Here is a 21,639-nt window from a genome sequence, read left to right on the forward strand (position 1 = left end):
TTTGTTTTTTGTGAACCAAAGAAGCTAATACTACAGGCAATTGGGAAAATTAAGTGTTGGCCAAATATGACAACTGCATTTATACTGCTCATTAAAAAGAAAAATATAAAAAAATCCACTCACTTGGGCAAAAATAAATAAATAAAAGGATAAACAACAACATTCACTACCATGCCAACTTACAGACAAAACAAACTAAGATGGTTTTAAAAATTACCGGTCTTGGTGGTAGCGACTGTCTTTACATACGGGCAGCTGACTATTTGCATCATTGCTACACCTGTAAAATGGATAAGCAAGCATACGTTGGAAAGCTGCCATGGAATGTCGGCTACCACTGGGATTCAGGGAAGTAATTTACCACTACAATTTAGAATGCTATTCCCATTGAAAAAGACCAGGAATGGAGTAGAATTTCTTTTTGTTTGACATTTTGTGGGAAGTGGTGCCAAATCCACTGATAACTAATTCTAAATTATAGCATCAATTACCTTTTTATCAAACCAGCTCTGATAATATCTGAAGGAGACTCGAAAGTTTAAATTCAATGAAGGAAGCCCCTTCATTACATATATATAACAAGTTCTCATGTGGGACATTTTCCCACAGGACATCAAACCCATGCTGCTGTTGCTTAGATACCAGTGAAAGGCAGATGCAGCATGACACTGACAAGACACTTTCTCTGTGCTGCTGCTAAGTGGAAACTACATGCAGAAGCTGAAGCATGGGGCATAACCATGCAGAAGGAGAAAATGAATAAAATAGGACAAAGAGGGGTACGAGAGAAAGGAAGAAAGTAAGGTATGGGATGGATTCAAATATTCCAATGCAAATAATATTTTAAATAAAAGGGCAGAGATGAAAAGAAGGGTAGCACTCAACTAATGACAAAATATCCATGTTTAGAACCTGCTCTAAGGAATGTCACAGGCTTGAAACAGTGTGGAAGCAGGCTAACATACGAAGAAAAATACAGCCCCTGTAGTAGCACCAATGACTACATGGGCTGATTGCTCAGAAACCTCTATTATTTAAGCCAACTAAAGAAGCAGCACTTGTATCAAAGAATGGAAATTACGTACAGTTCTTAGAAGAATGAAGACTCATCATGATGCATTACAATGGTGATAAAAAGGGAATGAAAGGAAAAGCTGGAAAACTAAGACTGATTAATTGAAGAAATCCAAAATTAAGTGTGAATTGGAAAAAATTTTAAAGGAAAGGGCTGAAGGCTGAAGGCAGGAAGAAAAGGGGTTGTGGAATTAAGTTTTAATTTCTGTTTTGGCTGAAAAAAACTAAACCTAGCTGGGTAACCATGAAAATTTAAAATCATATTCATATTCCCCACTGAAGTATAGGACAAAAAATTTCTCTTGGAGTTAAAAAAGGAAATTAAACCCCTGGCTTTGTAAATAATGTACCTAAGTTCACGCACACACACACAAAAATACGGCCAATTTTTGAAAAAATTCCTTTTATTTCTTATTTACTACTTTAAGTAAAGAATATTAAAGCTAAACTTTCTATTACCTCTGGAACTAAAACAAAAGCACTGGATCAATAAAGCATGCTGAGTTAAGTCATATGTATGCTTCTGTTTTCCCTAATGTTAAAAAAAAGCAATGGAAAAATTCATTTGGTTAAAGAAGTTACACCGCACCATGAGGTTTAAACTAGTATAAATACTGCCATCTGCAGGACGACTAGAACCTAGGAAGTTAGCCCTAGAAATTCAATCCTTAGAATACATGAACTTTTTTCTCAATGCTCTCCAAAACCACTCTCCCCAAAAGGTAATTTTAACTATTCAACTTAAACAGAAGAAAATCAAATCTATTCATGTTTAGGCCCAAGTACCATTGTTAAATATGAACTGGGCCAACACAGAGCTCCTATTGACTGACAACAAAGAGACCATACTGAAAGCCCATAAGTGTTTCTTCTCATGCTAAAAAGATAAATGTAAGGTCTTCTTTGGGGCTGATTACATACATAAGACTCACAAAACCGCCACACATCTAAATTTTTAATCTTCTATTTAAAGGGAGCATCTGGGGCACCTGGGTGCCTCAGCCGGTTAAGCAACCAAATCTCAATTTTGGCTCAGGTCATTATCACTGGGTCTTGAGATCAACCCACGTGTGGGGCACCATATTCAGCAGGGAGTCTGCTTGGGGATTTTCTATCTGCCTCTCCCTCTGCTCTTCCCTCTGCTCTTGCTGGCTCTGGTACTCTCTCTCAAATAAATACATTTAAAATTTTTAAAAATCTAAAGGGAGCATCTGTTCAATTTTCCTATAACTTTATTCTCAAATTATGTTCTACTAGGTAATTAGAAAATTCCATTTAGCATTCTGAATAATTCTGATGCCAACAAGTTTCTTAAAATTCAATTTTATAGTCTTAGAAATCCTATAATTCCAATCCATTTTACTATTCCCAATTCCAACTCTAATTTCTATATTGTACCTATAACTCTTCCACTTTCACTCATCTTATTTGATTATCCCTTCTTTAATCATCCTCATTAGAGCCCTACACTGCTCTTACAGAAAGAACTTAAAGCTCCAGGATAAATCACAACCAAATCTTTCCTGTTTACCTTACTGCCAAACTGATAAAAAGAAACAAAAAGAGATCAATCCCACTATACATAAAAGATCTGGGGAGGAGAAAAACAAGTCATCATTTCTACCCCCCCACCCCACTAAAGCACCTTGGAAAACTGAATTAAAAGGGAAAATAAGAAAATGAATTTGTAATATCAAAGATGCCTTACCATATAAACAAATATTATTATTATTTTCTGTAAAACATTAACTCTCTCTTTAAGGAATCTTGGCATCCTGAACAAAATTTTATAGATTACCTAACTCAAGCTCTCTTCCAAATGACCTACAAGATGACATTAGTGACTGTCATTTATTAAATGCCTTTTATTGCTAAACTTCATAGGTACCACCTTGCTTAGTCAAATGGTCACCACCACCTGTTTTAAAATGTCTAGATGGAGTGAGGGTCAGAAAAGACCATATCAAAACAGAGCAATAAGGGATTTTTTTGTGATAAAATTCAGCAGTCTATAGAAATGAACTTTGTTACTCTGTACCTTTCACCTACCAGTCCCTATTAAGAACCTCCAAAGCAAAACAAACGTCCTTTTGCAAAACCTCTCAAATACTTTGGTAACATTACTATGCTATACCTCAATCTTCTCTACAGAATTCATAACCCTAGGTCCTTCAGGTGATTCAAAATTCAGTACATGGTCTGAATACTGTCCTTGGCCCCAAAGCAGAGCAAGACTGTGAGAGCTTGTGACCAATGTCAACCTAGTCTCCATGTATCACCTGGTTTTCTACCAAAAGTCTATCTAGAGGCAATTATCCAGCAGCTTGTCTTAAAATTTAATTTAGAAAAAGGATAATCCCTAGTATGAGGAAAGATTTTTCATTTTCCTCCTACTTTTAAATGATTTGAGTTTCTTAAACATCACATATTGGGCATTTAATTATCTAACACTACATCAACAATGTGCAAAAGGTTTTCCTTAGGGAAAAAATCCTACCAATTCTTAAAATTTCTCGTTTCTTTCTTGCTAAGGTGCAATACCTAAGTGAATGCTTCTTTTCCAAGCGGTCACAAGGACAAAAACAATTAGAAGAATAGCGATAATTAAAATATATACAAATCTAAGAAACAGCTGTACTACAACCCTATTCTTACAAAAAAAAGAGTACAAGAACAGCAATAATAGACAGCAGGAGGAATATGAAACTGGGGACAAAAGTCCTAGTTCTATCTATCCTTACTACAAACTAGCCCTGTGAACTTGAGCTATATAAGGTATAAAAGCTTCAAACTGTAATACTAGGAAAACAGACCACGGATTAAGGGTTAAACGTGTTTGCCAACAGCAAATGCATTCAAATTAGGATGCCTGACACTACCACTGTTTAATCCCTACAGGAAGGATTCTATGCCACAACCTCACTGTAACTATTTAAGTGTTTAAATGGTGCAGGTTATATTTCACTTCACCTCCCAAGGTAAAGCTCTGGTTTTGCTTTAGATTAATTTCTTACAGTCAGGTGATCTGCATTTTCTTCCCAATATAACATAGTTACTAAGAGCATGGTATTCGGGTCTGGAATGCTCAGCTCCTATCCCAACGCCATCACTTATTAGCTTTGTGACCATGGGTAAGTAATTTAACCTGTCTGTGTACCTACCTCATACAATGGTTGCAAAAATTAAACTGAGTTATTACACGTAAGGTGCTTAGAACAGGGCACAATATATAAAATCACTCAATTTGTATTTGCTATTAATGACTTATAAGTTCTCAACTTCACAGACTCAATCCTTTAAAGATATTGCATTTGAACATAGTTACATGAAAAGATGATCATTTTTAATTCACTGAGGCCATTATCCAAAAATGAGTGTAGTTTCAAATGTGGCTCTAATTTTAAGACATGTAAACAACAACAAAAAAAGGACATTTACCAAAACTGAAGAGAAAATACTGCAGTTAGCCATGAATCTTTCAGAAACATTTCAAACTGGTCAGATTCAAGGCAAATTTCAAATGCAACAGACACATGAGAACAAACTAACTGACAATATGAAAACATAGCTGGAAAGGACTATTAGAATCTATCAGTTTACCTGGAAGTGGAATTGGCATGCCAGGAAGGGGAACACGAAACGGAGGTACCATTACTGGTGGAAAGGCAGGTATTGCTGCTGCTGGCTGAGGTACTGAATGAGGAACAGCAGGAGGTAACGTCTGGGGATGCGGCTGGGGAACAGTTTGCACAGGTGTGGCTGTAGGAGCAGGAGTTGAAACACTAACTGTAGGCGTGGCAACTGAAACAGCAGAACTTGGGGTCTGATCTTGTGTTGTGGGTGCTGATGAAAGATAAAACAAAAATATGTATCACTCCTTCATAAACCATGTCGCCATATTCATTCATCATTCACTCATTCAGTAAGTATTTAAGAGCCCATTCCATGCACTGCAAGAAACTTCTAACAAGGTCTCTGTCTTTCAGAAGCTTGAAAACAGTTGGTTAAATGAAATACAAAAAAACAACTAAAATACAAAGTGAAATGGGATAAATGAATAGGGATATGAATCAAGACACAAAGACCATTTCTAACCGTGAGAGGGTAAAGAAAATTGTATACTGATGACAAGCCTTGAAAGACTATGATTTCAACAAGGACAATGACAAAGTAGAAGGAGAAAATAAGTAAGTGGTGGGAAAAGTGAGTAAAAGCAAAGAGGAGATAACAACAAGGAATTATTCAGAAAATACAAAGCAGGCAGTCAACTAGTAAAACACTAGGCATATCAAAAGAACCAGGGAGTTATGACTGGAAAGGCAGGCCAGAGGCATAAAGTAGAAGGCTCTGACAGAAGACTAGGGAGTCTATACTTTGCAGGGTAGAGAAAGGGAAGAACTAAGGTAAACGCAGAAAACTGACCTAGGAGAATGCACACCAAAATGCATGTACTAATTACATCTGTGTATGCCTCTCACATTTTGCTACATAGCCTTCATTAGAGTCTAATTTTTTTTTTTTTTAAGAATGCATTCATGTGTTATTCGTGTGATTTCGTGAGCATAAACAGGTCTGGGGATGCAAAATGAAGGTTTCTGTATGGAAGAGAATTAAGCAGTGTTCATTTGATGAATTAATCTGGCAGATGAATGGGAAGAAAAGGAAGAACAGAGGTGGAAAAATCAATTTCAACCTATCTGGACCATCCAAGCAAGGGAGAAGTGAGAAAAAGATAGGCAATAACCGATGACTTGAGTATGAACAAATGGAGTGAAAAAACAAGTTGGGTTTCTCTATGATTATTTAAAAATAAAAAGGTAAAAAAAGAAAAAATAATAAAAACTCATGTTTCCAGTGTGAGAGACCAGGAGAATATGAAATTTGGGATTATCTGATTCTAATACATTATTTTAAGTACCAAAAATAAAACACTTCATCTCTAATTATCACATTTAAAATCAAATTGAGACCCAAAAAAATAAACTTTGTATTTTTTACTTTTTAAAAAGTTTCAGTTCTCAAGTATTATAAAACATTTTTGTTATTTACTTATAACCCATTTAGTTCCAAAACAAAATTCATTTTGGTAACTCACTGGTAACAAATACTTCATTTTTTCTTGATGTAAAGAAAAACTTCAATTACCTGTACTGGACTAAGAATGAATTGATCAAATTAAATGAAATAAAACAGTGCATCCCCAATCTTCATGCCAATTTTATTTTAAGGGAAAGCACGCTGTTGAATACAAGCCACCCAATAATCCACCTGACAAAATCTGTATCGTTTTTCAGCTCCTAATAATGAAAAACTCACTTAGGCTGGGAAGATGTGAGCAATTTCATACTTGTTAATGCGGGACTCACCTTGGCTAAATAGACAGCAGGGCCAAACAAGTATCTTCAGGGGCCCAGGAATGAATTGTTGGTCTAGCATAGACCTAGCCTTAGGGTACAGTATCATATTAATATAATTTTATAACAGTGTGAAAAATACAAATTACATGCAACATTTTCCCAGTCCCATAAATATACCACTTAGCATCTGTAATATACTGTAATGGCTGAAAATATGTCTAGTTATTCTTCCCAACATCCCTGAGGAGGATTTCATCAGCATTTTTCACAAACTTGCACAGGATAAAATGAGTTTATGCTCAACTGGGGCTAAAATATAAATTTCTTAATTTGTATTTCCATTTACCATAGGACTATACCGCAGTTCATACAACAAATTTTTTTAAATGTTATGGTAATAATATTTAGATATGATCAGAAGTATGACAACAAGTACTATACTCAGGAAAAGAACAGGAGTTACAAAGCATCAAATTTCAAGTGGAAAGGAACACCAACGGAGATGGCAAAGTTATTCACTCAACCCACTCCTCCTGCTGACACAGGATTTTCTAAATCTGATTAGTGGCCATGAGTCATGAGAGAAAAGACATAAAGGCAATGAAAGAATTCAATGGGAAACTGGGAGAATGGGAGCTAGAACTTAATGGTCACTAACTCCTACTAACACCTTTTGCTGAAATATCGAGTGAAAGGCTAGGCCTCAAATATACTCCTAATCCAGCCTCAGATCTTAATTAAAAAAGACAAGCAATTACAACAGATGGAGAAATACTAAGACTGTAGTATGACAACACTTCAGGATACTGAACCAAGTGAAATAAAAACAGACATCAGGAATACTCAGAAAGAACATCAAAAGTGATGTTTCAGGGCAGTAAAAAGAACATGTTTCTGGTATTCTGTTCTTAGAATAAGGGCCTCCCAATCAGTGAAGAGCAGTGGAAAAATAGCAAACTGGAGTTCTGAATAGAATAGTTCATAGCAGCAAGATAGTTATGGGCCTACGGACAGACCACTCTGATACAGAAATGGAATACATATAGGATAGTTAAGTATTCTGCCACCAACTTTCTTTAAAACAAAGTACGACTATTTCTCCTTCCTAAGAAGGAAGAGAAGAAAAGCAGAAGCAAACACCCTCCACACAGAACTGCAACGCTTTTGTTAATCTCCTTCTGTCATTACCACAAGAGGTACCCCATAAAAACTGGCAGTTTCCTGCCTTACCACACAAGTTTTTAGAAACACTAGCCTGTGAGAAGGGAAAGCCCTTCAATCAGCTAGTAACTGTCAGTAATACTTCCATATCAGAATTCACCTTAGCTAATGAAGATGTAAAGCATTACTTACATCTTCCTACTAAGTGCATTTTCCTCCAACCTGTCTATAGTGTATCGAGTACAGTTGTTAAAAAAACTGTCTCTGAAAAAAAACAAACAAACAAACAAACAAAAACTGTCTCTGTATTAGATGTACCTTACTTCTTCAGTTACTTCTGGTTATCAATCCAATTTGAATCTACTATGATTAATCTCTCTCACATATTTTTAATAGGATAAAAGACATTAAAAATTCCCAAATCCCTGAAGCTAAGGGACTTTTTTTATTCTATTATCCAGGTAGCAAAACAATCCAACTTCTAATCACCTATAGGGTTAACTAGGTATCTTCATACCCGTATCAAAACAAATAAGCAAATCAATAAAATCATTATTTAAATATTTTGGGGCTCACCTTAAAGATTAAGTAGTACCATAAATATAAAACCAAAAACCTCCCAGAACTCGTGTTACTATCAATGGCAATCTTTTAAGCAAATTAGTAATTCTCTCCTCCTTCCCAAAATCTATGCTTAATCCTCTCTCACCTTTTTAGGAAAGGTCTAACCCCAGGGCCTCTGTGACGTTATACATGAAAATTCTCTTACGACTCTGACTACTTCTATCTCTGCTCCTCATTCATCTCCCTATATCCCATTCTAGGACCAACCGACCTCTAAATGAGATTACTAAAAAGTTCCTAATAACTTCCCCTGATTTCAATAACTAACCCCCCACCCAAAAAAAAGAACACCAGAAAAATGTTCCAAAACACTGCACTGATACTGGACCCCTGGAGCCTAACCTGCCTCACCCATTTCACTGGTTCTTAAAACTCTCTGTAACCTGGTCTCACTCTGAATAAGTATGTCAACCATTATCAACCACCCCACCTCAGAAGACTTTCTTAACAATCCCATAAATTGCATTTATCCTCATCTCCTGACTTTTATGTTATCCCCATACCTGAAAGATCTCTTTACTTTGAAACTTACTCAAATCCTACCACACATCCTTCATGATTAATCTCAATACCCACAAAGTCTGTTCACCCATTTACTCCTCTCCCTTTTCTCAAATTCCTACATCTTCTATTTTCACTGTATAATTGGGCACACTGCTTTCCGAATTACTGCACATACATTATTCTTGCCTCAATGAGAAAAACTGGAAGCCCTCTAAGGCAGGAACAACAACTTACACTTATTTTACAAATCCCACAGCACCCATCATTACTGCTGGCCAAGATGAACAGCTACCTCTACACTTTGCGGTTTAGCTTCATGAATGCCAAGAGGACAAATAATTTCTTCAACTAATTAAAATTCCTGTTCTTTTTTTAACCCAGAAGTCTTGGTGTCAAAAATGAATTTAAATAACATCAAGGATAACACCTCAAACACTAGGATCATTTGGCAATGCAGTCCCTACTTGTCCATTTCTCTAGCCCCTAAATGAAAATACATGCTGGCTGGTACTCACTTGATACTGTCTGCGAAACCGAAGAGGCAGTTGTTGTGGTAGAAGTGGTAGAGGATGGGGTGGATGATGATGTTGAAGTGGACACTGCAGGTGCTGGGCTACTGGTTGTAGGGGTGGAAGCTCCTACTGCTTGTGCTTGTACTTGAGCCTGCACCTGGGCCTGCGCCTGGGCCTGCGCCTGAGCCTGTGCTTGTGCCTGAGCCTGGGCCTGCGCCTGGGCCTGGGCCTGGGCCTGGGCCTGCGCTTGAGCTTGTGCTTGTGCCTGCGCCTGAGCCTGCGCCTGGGCCTGGGCCTGGGCCTGGGCCTGGGCTTGGGCCTGAACCTGAGCCTGGGCTGCAAGCATAGGTGTCAGTTCTGACTGCTGAATAACCTTAACTCCATCTGGTTTGGTCCATGCAGATTCACGTGTCCGAGCATTATAATAATAAACCTGCAGAGGAAGCAAAATCATTGGTATCCCAGAATCTGTCAACTATCATTAAAAAAACACTAACGCAACTATATCCTGTCTTAGAAGGTATTTTTAAAAAACAAAAACAAAAAACAAAAAACAAAATTTAGAAAAGTACATGGAAACTGGTTGTTGGTATATTGATATTAGAGGTAGTTTTTCCCTCATTTCTCCCCTTCCCCTAATTTTCTATACTGAGAGCACTGTACTTTTAACATAAAAAGGAAAACCAAGGTTATATCTTGTGCACAAAGTTAACTTAGCCTCAGATTGCTCTCCTTAGAAAGCCTTGCTTGCAAAGTTGGCCTGTGACTGGCATGTGGACACCTGAATTTTAAAAGGGCTCCCACCATTTCCTGGAATCCCTCAACTCCTTGGCTCAGGCAAGCTTCCCTGGCAGACAACACTTCACACGTATTCTCACAATTCCATGCTGGAAGAATTAAACATGCTCAGTGTGATTCCCCTGAGGGGACTCCTGGAAGCTTATGCTTGGTTTTCTCCAGTCTTTGCCCCATACACCACTTTTTCTTTGCTGGTTTTGCTTTGGATCCTTTCACTGTAATTAATTAGTCTTAGCTCTGAGTACTACTACATGCTGAATTCTTTGAGTCCTCCTAGCGAACACCAAACCTTATGACACCATTTAAAATACAAGCTTCTGGAATCACAGGTAAACAGGTATGTAAGCACTTCAAGGCAACCTTATGTCTATGCAGAAATCTAATCCAGCGAGCCTTTCGTGGAGTTCTACCCTATCTGGTGCCTGTCTGAGACTCATCTTCATTGGCAAGGATACGGTCACTTATCTCCATTTGCCAAAACTTTTAACTTTTACTCTCTTGTCAGCAATGAGGTAACAACCTAAATACATTTTATAATTTACCTTCCCATCTGGAGTTTTATTTTCAACCCATATCTCTTCAGTAGGAGGCAATGCTGGAGTACCAGGAGCAGTCACAGGAGGCATTCCTGGTGGAAACATCATACCCGGAGGAGGAGGCATGGTTCCCATGGGTGGAGGCATAAAAGGTGGTCTCTGTCAATTAATAAGAAGAATAACGGTCACTTGCATTGATTTTTTTTTTCCCTTAAAATACTGTAAGAAAAACTGGTTTTAGAGCCCATTCAAATACATTCATCTACGTTGAATAAGCCAAGTTTCTCTTTAACAAAAATGACTACTAAAACAGACTAGAAAGGAATAGATCAAAACACTAACAGGGGTCCTCCCTGTTATGGCATCATGGATGAATCAATCTTGCTTTTTTCTTTAACAGCACTGTTTCATACATTGGGTACTGGATTACTTTCAGAAGAAAAAATTAGTAATTTATTTATATATCTTGCTGAACACTAAGCACAACAATGCCTTCCATACCTCACCTACAACAGGAACCAACCGTAAAAGAAACATTATTTTACAAACAACATATCAATAACTGAAAAAGAAAGACTGGTTATACCTAACCCTTTATTCTCTTTTCCTATTAAGAACTATAAGGTAAGAAAATATTCATCATTTCCATTCTTTTTCAAGTAATACTAATAATGCAGCTCAAACACACAAACATCAAGAAGTTAAAGGACATAGTAAAATAGTTGCCCATTTTACTTTAGTGGAAAGAATTTAAATGGTATATATTACAATTTTTAAACAAATTTCCAGGAGCCATTACTGATCTAATCCTATCTCTGATAATTCCCTTACTAACATTCTTCAAACATTGCTGAAACAAGACCCCAAATCAAATAATTTAAGTGAAACTGCTACATCTTACTTACTAAAGCTGAAATGTGCCCTGACATTTTAAAAACAGATTCTGAACATGAATTAAAAAAGTTTCTCTAAAATCTGTAAGTTACTTTAAAATTCAATTATCCAAAACACTTTAATCTATATAATGGAAGGGACACTATGCTAATATCATGAAACTGCATTTCCTTTTCCTAAAACTGTCTTATTTCCCATATACTAGGTTTTTCTGGATCCAGTTTAGTCTTTCCAGCAACTGCAGAAAAACCCTTGTTCTATGAAATAACTACCCCAAATACGTCTCATGCACCATTAGCTGGAAATCATTTGGACTTAAAGTAAAACCACACACTTATCCATCAAGACCAAGAAAAGCATCAAAACATTAGAAAGTATCACATTATACCATCTGATTTGTTTCCATTAGAGGGTCACATCAGTCCATTACATTTTATAATATTCTACAAGTACATTTAACTCTTAAAGCACAAATCAAAATAAATCTACCTATTATTACAAGTTATACCAGAGACAGTAGGTCAAAAACCTATTTCTTACTCTAATCTTCAAGGAAATAATAAAACCACCTGACACTTTGTTGGGAGGGAGGGGAAGAACTACCCATTACTTGGAAGACAACTAATCACTAAGCCAGGGGCTCCTCGGTGGCTCAGTTGGTTAAGCAACTGCCTTCAGCTCTGGTCGCAATCCTGGAGTGTCAGGATCAAGTCCCACATTGGGCTCCCCGCTGTGCAGGGAGTCTGCTTCTCCCACTGACCTCTCTCCACTCATGTTCTCTCTCTCTCTCTCTCTCAAATAAATAAATAAAATCTTTTTAAGAAAATCATTAAGCAAAATATTAAAACTCTGTGTCTCTTCCATAAATATAACCTGATCTAAACTGAGTTGACATCACTTAAATATTACCTCATTACCCTTTTCTATTTTTAGTTAAGTTCATTCTTGATTATCTAAGCTAATGGAGGGCAGATGACAGCACTGTATTTATTTGGTTTCAGAGATGTGCAGGCTGGATAAACGTGAAAACAGATACATACTCAAATGAAAACATCTCAAAAGTAGACATTTGAGAGTTGATACCTTCATGACACCATTTCAGACAATAACTGGGTCTACATAAACCAGAAAGAAATACTATGCCTCAGAAAAATACCAGAAAAGTGGGGTGCCTGAGTGGCTCAGTGGGTTAAAGCCTCTGCCTTCAACTCAGGTCATGATCCCAGGGTCCTGGGATGGAGCCCCACAATGGGCTCTCTGCTCAGCGGGGAGCCTGATTCCCTTCCTCTCTCTCTCTGCCTGCCTCTCTGCCTACTTGTGATCTCTGTCTGTCAAATAAATAAAATCTTTTAAAAATAAATAAATAAATAAAATACCAGAAAAGTATTTATTTAAAGAAATCCCACAATAATTCCATTTCTAGTGGAATTATTTAATTTTAATTTTATTTAATTTTAGTTTTAAGATAACCCTATTTTCCCCCTCAGGGAGAGAAAATCCAAGTACTAAACTTAATGTCTTTGTTGTCACTTTCTAGAATCTATCCTAAGCATCACTTCTGGGGAGAATTGCTCAGAAACACATACACATGTATTTACATTTATTGGCAACATGTACAACTGAAAATAAATTTGACCTACTCTATATATTAAGACTTCAAATTTCATAACCCATAAAGACAGATTACTAAATTCTCAAGAGATAAAGGCATGTCAGAAATACCTTGCTGAATCCTAGTTTTATATGTATGGTTTTTTATCACCATCTAAATTCCCATTCTGAATTTCTATACTAATTATGTTTCCAATGCTTTTGGAAACACGTTTTTTGTTAAACGCGTTAACATTTGAATGTTCTCTTCAGCTCCCATTTTCGTAAAAACAGTGAAATGAAGAACTAGTTTTTTAAGCAAAACTCATACATAATATTGATACTGACACTGACAAAAAACAATCTCTACGTTCATTACCTGGAGGTGTGGAGGGCCCATAGGTGGAGGAATCCCTCCTGGAGGAGGCATTGGCGGCATATTAGGATCAAAAGGAGGACGTCCAAAAGGGGGCCGAGGTGGTGGTGGAGGGCCTCGCATCATACCAAAAGGTGGTGGAGGCCGCATAAGAGGTGGTGGGCCTCTCATCACTGCATTTGGTGGGGGAGCCGGGCCTCGGAATCTCAAGGCCTGCTGTTGAGCCATCCTGTGTGGGAAAGCAATGTTTAAGTTTTTCCATCTCAAAATTACAAAATGTAGCTATTGATCTCTAATTAAAATCAAATTTAAAAGGCCCTTAAGAGCAAGTGGAGTTGGAAAGTCATCATTTAACACACATGTTAAAAAGTGCATCAGTCAGAATGATCAATGGTCACCAAATTCAGGAGGAAATTTGGATGAGGATGATATTTGGATGATCTTAAAATGTCTCCCCATATGCTATCTACAGTTGCAGGACAGGATGAAGAACTACTGACTACATATTAAGGAAACTGGGCAACACCCCGACCAAGTGATCAAAATTACTATCATCTAAAATGGATAAATGGACATTATATGACTGAGAGGGACACGATATCCCCTATTCCAAGCAAGAATGTTAACCTCAACCTAATAATGAGGAAATATCAGACAAACACAAACTGAGGAATGTTCCATTAGAAAGAGAAAAAGGAGGAGTGCCTGGGTGGCACTGTCAGTTAAGTGTCTGACTCGATTTTGCCTCAGTTCATGATTTCAGGGTCATGAGACTGGGTCCAAGCTCAACACAGAGTCTGCTTCAGATTCTCTCTCCCTCCACCCTCCCAATTCAGCATGTGCTCTCTCTAAAACAAAATAAATAAATTTTAAAAGAAAAAAGGGAGGAATGGGAGTGTATTCTTTACAAATGTCGATGTTACACATAAAAGACTGTGAAGGGAGGTTGTGGAAATGTTCTAGATTTTAAAGGAAGCTAAAGAGATGACAACACAATACTGACTCCAGACTAGATAAGGAGATGACATGCTATACAGGACATTTTGAATTAGTGGAAAACACTTAGGATATGGAAAGTACTGTGCAGTGTAAATTTATGAAGTGATAACTGTGTTGTAGTTAAGAGTTATCTCCACTCTTAGAAAACAGACACTTAAGTATTTAGGGGTAAAGGGCCATGGTATATGGATCTTACCCTCAGATGGTTCAGAGTAACAGAGAGCATGCATGTGTGCAAATAATAAAGCAGAAAAGACAAAATAATAACACTAGGTGTATAACCTTCATTTCTGCAACTTTTTGAAATTACTTCCAAACACAAAGCTTTTACAGGAGAGGTGGATAGCAGCTTAAGAGATCCCAAGTGTTCTTTTACTAACCGAAAAGCCTTTCACTACATTGCACCTCACCACATCCCTCAATCTCTAAACACCCTGGTTTGTTTTCTCCATGGCACTTAAACAGATAGGTAGTATCACCTAAGAGGATATTATCTATCTCCTCTCACAAGTGTTCTTAAAAAATTATTAACTCTGCTTACAATGTGTCAGGCAGCACTTTAAGCTCTTTTTAACTCATTTAACCACCGTAACAACCCTATGAGATAGATGCTACAGCTGACCCTTGAACAATATAGGTTTCAATTGCACAGGTCCACTTACGGGTGAATTTTCTTCGATAAATTCAGTACAATACTAATTCATGTACTCTTCCTTAGGATTTTCTTAACATTTTCTTTTCTTTAACTTACTTTATTATAAGAATACAGTATACAATACATATAACATACAAAATATGTGTTAATCAATTGCTTATGTCATGGGTAGGGCTTCCAGACAAGAGCGGGCTATTAATAGTTTAGATTAAGGGGAGTCAAAAGTTATATTCGAGCTTTCAAATCTCATGGGGTTTGGGGGTCAGCATCCCTAATCCCCATATTGTTCAAGGGTCAACTGTATGATCAACCTCGTTTTAAGATGAGGACATTAAGGCACAGGGAAGTTTATCACTTGCCCAAGACCTCACAGTGGTTCAGCAGGAAAACCAGGATTTGAACACAGGCAACTGGCTCTTAAAGACTACACCAGGCTTTCTATAGAAGTGCCTTTAGAGCCGGAATTCTGTCTGTCCTGTTCTCCTGTATACTCCCAGCATGCAGGTCTGCACACAGTAGGTCTCAGTATGTGTGGAATCAACCAATAAATACCTAGGTGATATTGTACCTAAGTTACTTTACAAGTAAGTTATATAGATTATAAAAATTATTTTTAATATAATTCACCTTAGTCTTCCCAGTAGCTACTGTAACTTTCTACTTTATATCTGAAATTTATGTTTCTTTGTTCCCAAGATTAATAGTTACATTCCTTATGTATATTTGAAAATAATCATTTTTATACTCTCCTCACCAAGCTCTTCCAACTTTTCTACATTTTTAACCCTCCACTTAAGATTATCCTTTGAACTTTCTCTAAATTTTCCACATTGTAGTTCAACTGTCACAAAAAATTCTAAGAACCAAGATGCCTTCCATGAGAACACTAGGATTATAAACACATCCACAAACTACTAAACCAAGTTTATTTAACCAAATTTGCAAATGATCCTGCACTCAAAGTTACAAAGTATGAGGTAAAAATGTCTACAAAAAGAAGTAAGAATCTTATCAGAATGATCAGTCTTCAAATTATATGCACTCCCCAAAAACAGATAGCCACTGTTATTGAGGAAAATCTTAACTTTTGAGCAGAAAAAAAGTTAAGCACCAAGGAAAAATACTCTTAGCACTGAGTTAATAATGTACCTTAGTCTTCTGATTTCCTGTGAGTCTGCATCTCCCCTTTTGAAAAATTTACAGTAATTCTTTAGAATTTCACTTCCCAGTTACAGCTTGAAGTTAAGCATTTAGGCTCTAGAATCACAGAGAAGTCAAATCAGGGCTCTGCCTTTTGTTGTGAGGCTAGTTACATAATTTCTGAGCCTGAATATACTCAGATGTAAATTAGCAGGGGAAGAGAAGTAAAACCTACCTCCTAACTCTGTTCGATGAGTTAATGCCTGTGAAACATTTAGGATAGTATCTGCTACACACTAAACTACTTTATCATTACTTTCATTCCCCCAAAAAACCTAGCACAGTGCTCTACCTGAAAAGGCAATTCACTGTCAATTTGACTAGACAGCTTAGCTATCAACTCTGCCATTAAAAATGGTGACGAAATTACAGAACTTCCTCCATAAACAGCCTAACGTTGCCACCTTCCGATGTCAGATCTGTATGGCACTCGTGTTGAGCTCTCTATGCCATTATTTCATTCCAACAGGAGGAATAAATGAGCCAATAAAGCACCTGGAACAGTACCTAGCACTTAAGTCCTCTGTATTAGCTATTAGTGTTGTGGCTCTAACATCAGTATAGTAAGATCAGTTAAGTGTTAAATGGCATTAATATTAGAACGTTAGCTATACTATCTTGTCAGCTCTATTACTATAATTACTACTAACAGACTCCCTATAACCTGACCCCTCTATAACTTGACCTTTTTATAGACTCCAGTTTTCTTTTTTGATCAAGTATTTCAAAAGCTCCCTACCGTGAAGCCTCTGCCTGGCATGCTTTTCCAAAATGTTTACATAACTGGCTCCTCATTATTCAGCCTCATTCAAATGTTACCTCAAACTCTTCCCATCCCAAACCTCTCCTAGTCCCTCTCTGGCTCAGTTTGAGTTTTCAATTATGATAGAGATATGACATGATAAACAAAAAATTTCTCACTTGTTTACTTCTGTACCCAATAGAATATAATTTCCCCTTAGTATACTGCTGCAACCCAGTGTTAGTAACTGTTAAAGCATTACTCTTTTAATAATGATATTATTATGAAATGAAAACTGGATACTTCTTACATACCAAGCAAGTTATATGGACAATATGGGCACTATTTTATTCTCATCACAACCCAATAAGATTAAGTTTGGCACCATTTCTAAGAAGAAAACTATGGCACAGAAAAGTAATTTTTTAAAGGCAGATGGCCATGTTAGGACCCCTGTATTTTTATTCACATTTTACAATTGAGGAAACTGAGATTGCAAGCACCTTGTTATAAAACATTAAGCACTAATAGGTAAGTAAACAAATACAAATACAACTCTATAAAAGCTTTCTTAATGGTCCTTAACCATTAAGGGATGGATGGCATTTGGATCTCTGAATAAATTCTGTCGATTGTGGGTTATTTACATCCCTACCACTTTCAACCTTTTTGGAAAAAGAGAAGGCTACTTATATGAATAGAAAAATAGATATATATTTTTTTTAACAAGAACACATGTACCACCCTACTAACTATTTTATCCAGACATGCAATGTCCCCAGCGGTGAAGACAACGCTGCCATTACTTTAATAGAAGGGGCAAAAATAGAGAGACTACTGATGGGAGTAAATTAAGTGGTAAGATTGTGAGGAGACCTAGACCCTGCCAATTACTCAAGGACCCTACATAAGTCTCTTCACACTTGCAGGTTCATCATTTGATGAGGTTAGTTTAATTCATAATTTAGATCAATGTTAATTAGCATGGAAGTTCCTTGAGGACAAAGGTTTCTGGTCTGGCTCAAGGCTCTACTGCCAGTGGGTACAGAGGTCAATGACTGGTACAAGGACACACTAAATATAGGTCCAAAAAGGAAATCATCTCTTAATCTCCTATATTCATTTATTTACCATATATCCACTGAATACCTCATTTGCCAGGGACTGTGACAGACACACCATGATATACATAAAGGACACTAATACAAAAACTAAGCCTCAATTTCTTTCAAAGAAGCCGCATAAACAGGTAATTTCCTCTTAAACACTAAGATGCTAAAATAAATTATTTTATTGAAATGAAATAGTTTTACAATACGATCTGGAAGCAACTTCCAACCCAAGAGGCCAAAGTATAAAATATGTGCAACAGAACACCTAATTAAAAACCCTATCCAAATCAGTTTTGCAACAGTGTCTAGCTACTATTAATAAAGTCTAGGGGCCCCTGGGTGGCTCAGTGGGTTCAAGTGTCTGCCTTCGTCTCAGGTCCTGATCTCAGTGTTCTGGGATGGAGCCCCTCCTTGGGCTCTCTGCTCAGTAGGGAGCCTGCTTCTCCCACTTCCCACCCTTCCCCCCCACCCCTACTTGCGATCTCTGTCTGTCAAAAAAAAAAAAGTCTGAAAAGGCTACTTACTGTAAAACTCTAAAATGCAAAGTACTGTTCCCAATATGACTAGCTGAAGTAACTCTTCTCTTGAGATCACAATCAGAAATAAACTTTCTATCAGTAATATCGAACCACCCTGACAAAACACTTTGATCACTCATTACTCAAGTGTACATATGGGTTTAAAGGGTTTGAAATTCATCTCTGAAAGAAACGATTTTATTCCTGTCAAATAAAGATTTTTGTGTGTGACAATTCAGAATTTAAAAGACATTCTTCCCGAAAACTTGAGTAACAATACCCACTTCTTCATACAATTTCATCTCGAGCTCCAGACGATACCAAAGCGTCCTCAAAACCTACAGTGCTCTTTTTCATTTTCAAATGCTGACAATGGCACAATTCAGAATAAAAGCTGAACGTCTGAAATGACATTTTTCCCATGCGGGGGGTGGGGGGCGAAAATGTACCAAACATACATACAGCTCTGTACCTCTCGTCCTCGAAAATCACGGACTGAAAAATTTTACTTTATCGAGGCACTCTTGCTGTACCAAATCTTAATTACAAATTCCATAGGCCCTGAGATACCAGAGGAAGAAAGGTCACTGCACTCTTTAGGGCAATGGCGTAAGCAGAGGAATGGAACAGCGATCCCGACTGCAGGCTCGGGAGCCTGACCACCTGGGTTCAAGCCACTTCCCGGAGCCACAATTCCACCAATACGACCTTGTCCCACTTCCTCAACCTCTACGGGGTTCAGTTTCCTCACCTGTAAGATGGGCAAGTAACTTCACTGGGGAGGGGCCTGCAAAATGACAAGAGCAACTACTCCCAAGGCACACCGAGGCACGGTAACAAACGGCCGCGGCTACCGCTGTGATTCCCAAATGCGGCAGGACGAATACGAGGAGGAGAGAAAGAACGGAAACACACGGGAAGTTCAAGAGAAGCAAGCGAGGTGGGGATGAAGGCACGGGGCGGACGCGGAGACCGCGGAGGGCCGCGGAGGGCCGCGGAGGGCGTGGGGAAGGCCGGGCCAGAAGTGGCGAGGGGTCCCCGGGAGTTCAGTTCAGCGCGGAGTGTAGGGGCTCGAGGAGGAAAACCAGGCCCGCGGCAGTGCGAGGCCGAGAAAAAGGCTGAGGGGGGCCGAGGCGGAGGCGGAGGCGGCACGCGGCTGAGGCGGGGCCCCAAGGCGGGAACGCCGGACCCCGGCCGCAGGCCGCGAGGGGCGCGGGGGACCCGTGAAAACCGCAGGGAGCGCCCGGACAAGGCGCAGGAGGCCGCGGCCCAGCCCCGGTCCCGCTCTCTCATTCAAGCCACCTTCCCCTTCCCCCTTCGCCAACCCCATGCGGTCCTGGCCCCGAGCCGCCGCGGCTCCTCCGCCCACCCCCCACCGCGGATCTCCGCGCCACAAGCCTAGCCCCTGGGACTCCACTGTGCTGAAATATATGGGGGGGGGGCAGAGCCCCTTACCTGAGCTCCCCCGGGTTGAATCGCTCACCGTCCCCCCCGTCCCCGCCACGCTCCGCCATTACAGAGGGCCGCGTTCATCCACCCGCCGACTGAGCGTGCCCTATTGGCCGGACGGATCGTCAATCCCGTGCGAGCGAGGCGGAGATCGCAGAGATCTATGAGATGATTGGTGAAGCTTTCCATCAATCCGCAGGCTGGGGGTGGTATCTGCCTTATGATTGGTGAAAGGGCCCGCCGACTTTGAAAGCGGTATCGAGACAGCCAGTTGATTGGTCACTCGGAGGCTTTATGGGAAATGAGACTTGAGCAACGAGGGAACGCCGGCGCCCTCTCGCGGTCAACAAAACTAGGTCCTCCCACGGACTCCGGGCTGCGGTAGCCACGTGTCTGCCGGCTTCCAGGAAAGCCAATTGTGGAGCCATGTTGACCACACATTTGGCAATACTGGCTCAGGCTGAGCCCCTTTCCATGCGAGAGCCAATCAAAAAATCAACCTGGGTCGCGCCTAAGCCAATCACAGAGTGGCTGTGGAATTAAGCCATCTCCCAGCTTTTCAGAATTGAGAGTCTTAAACGACCCTGCTATTACAGCCGTGTTATTAATAATAGGTTACTAAGTACAAAAGTACCCTCTAAATTGTATCGCCGGCTGATGAATGTTGTAAGTTGCTGTATTAAGACAAGTTGGAGGTGGAAAGCCTCTGCTCAAAATATCCGTCCTTCAATTTCAAAATACGCTTGCCTGAAATCAGCACACCCTGATACCCCGAAGGAATTCTGTTTATTTCTCTTTTTTATTAAAGGGGGAAAATCAAAAATAAACCTTTAAACTTAGATATCATAGGAATAATGAGGATGAACCCTAAGTATCATGAAGGAATTCAAAATATTAAAATAGTAGATAATTTTTGCTCACACCTAACCACACGTACCCGGACGGTCCTTAGTACTTGGCATGTATCAGCTCTCTGAAGTCTCACAAACACGAGAGGTGGGTACTATGAATAGCCACAGTCTATCGATGACACTAAGATACAGAGAAGTTAAGTAACTTCACAAAACTATAAACGGTAGAGTGTGCCCTTAAACCCACCATTCTTAAGCATCACATCCAAGAAATTTGAAAACATACTCCCACCATAAAAACTTGGGCAAAGTGTTTATAGCAACATTATCCATAATAGCCAAAGAGTAAATTTACCCAATATGTCCAATCAAGCACTGAATGGACTTTAAAAAAGCGCTATATCTAATCTATACACAGGAATATTGGTCATTAAAGGGAAGTACTGATACATGCTACAACATAGAAGAGACTTGAAAACATTTCATTAAGTAAAAAAAAAAAAAAAAAAAAGAAAAGAAAAGAAAAGGCTACATCTTGTGTGATTCCATTTATATTAACTATCTGGAATAAACAAATCAAATACAGACAGAAAGTAGATTAGGGATTTCCAGGGGGTGATGGGAGTGACTGCTAATTGGTATGGGATTAGTTTTTGGATGATGTATATGCTCTGGAATTATAGTGAT

At 38.8% G+C, this 21,639-nt stretch overlaps 1 protein-coding gene across 6 annotated transcripts in view; it reads right to left on the bottom strand.

Annotated features, from left to right (window-relative positions):
• TCERG1 (transcription elongation regulator 1) overlaps window positions 1-20,224 on the bottom strand; it is a 62,553-nt gene extending 42,329 nt beyond the window's left edge. For 2 of the 6 annotated variants that reach the window (XR_006605334.1, XM_045075330.1), the window contains exons 1-6: window positions 20,108-20,224; window positions 13,430-13,655; window positions 10,573-10,725; window positions 9,236-9,665; window positions 4,675-4,917; window positions 218-280 (exon numbers count right to left, since the gene is read on the bottom strand). Coding sequence is in view for 5 of the 6 variants with exons in the window: in XM_045075330.1 (XP_044931265.1) it covers window positions 218-280; window positions 4,675-4,917; window positions 9,236-9,665; window positions 10,573-10,725; window positions 13,430-13,655; window positions 20,108-20,166 (1,174 nt within the window). In the remaining variant the exon portion in view is untranslated. The remainder of the gene's footprint in view (window positions 1-217; window positions 281-4,674; window positions 4,918-9,235; window positions 9,666-10,572; window positions 10,726-13,429; window positions 13,656-20,107) is intronic. The other 4 variants (XM_004744694.3, XM_013052337.2, XM_004744695.3 and 1 more) reach the window with 2 other exon arrangements.
• Between the last annotated feature and the right edge of the window lie 1,415 nt (window positions 20,225-21,639).

This window comes from Mustela putorius, unplaced genomic scaffold (assembly GCF_011764305.1).
Source record: "Mustela putorius furo isolate JIRA1106 unplaced genomic scaffold, ASM1176430v1.1 tig00000145_pilon_pilon_pilon, whole genome shotgun sequence".
In the NCBI taxonomy this organism is placed as follows: Eukaryota; Metazoa; Chordata; class Mammalia; order Carnivora; family Mustelidae; genus Mustela; species Mustela putorius.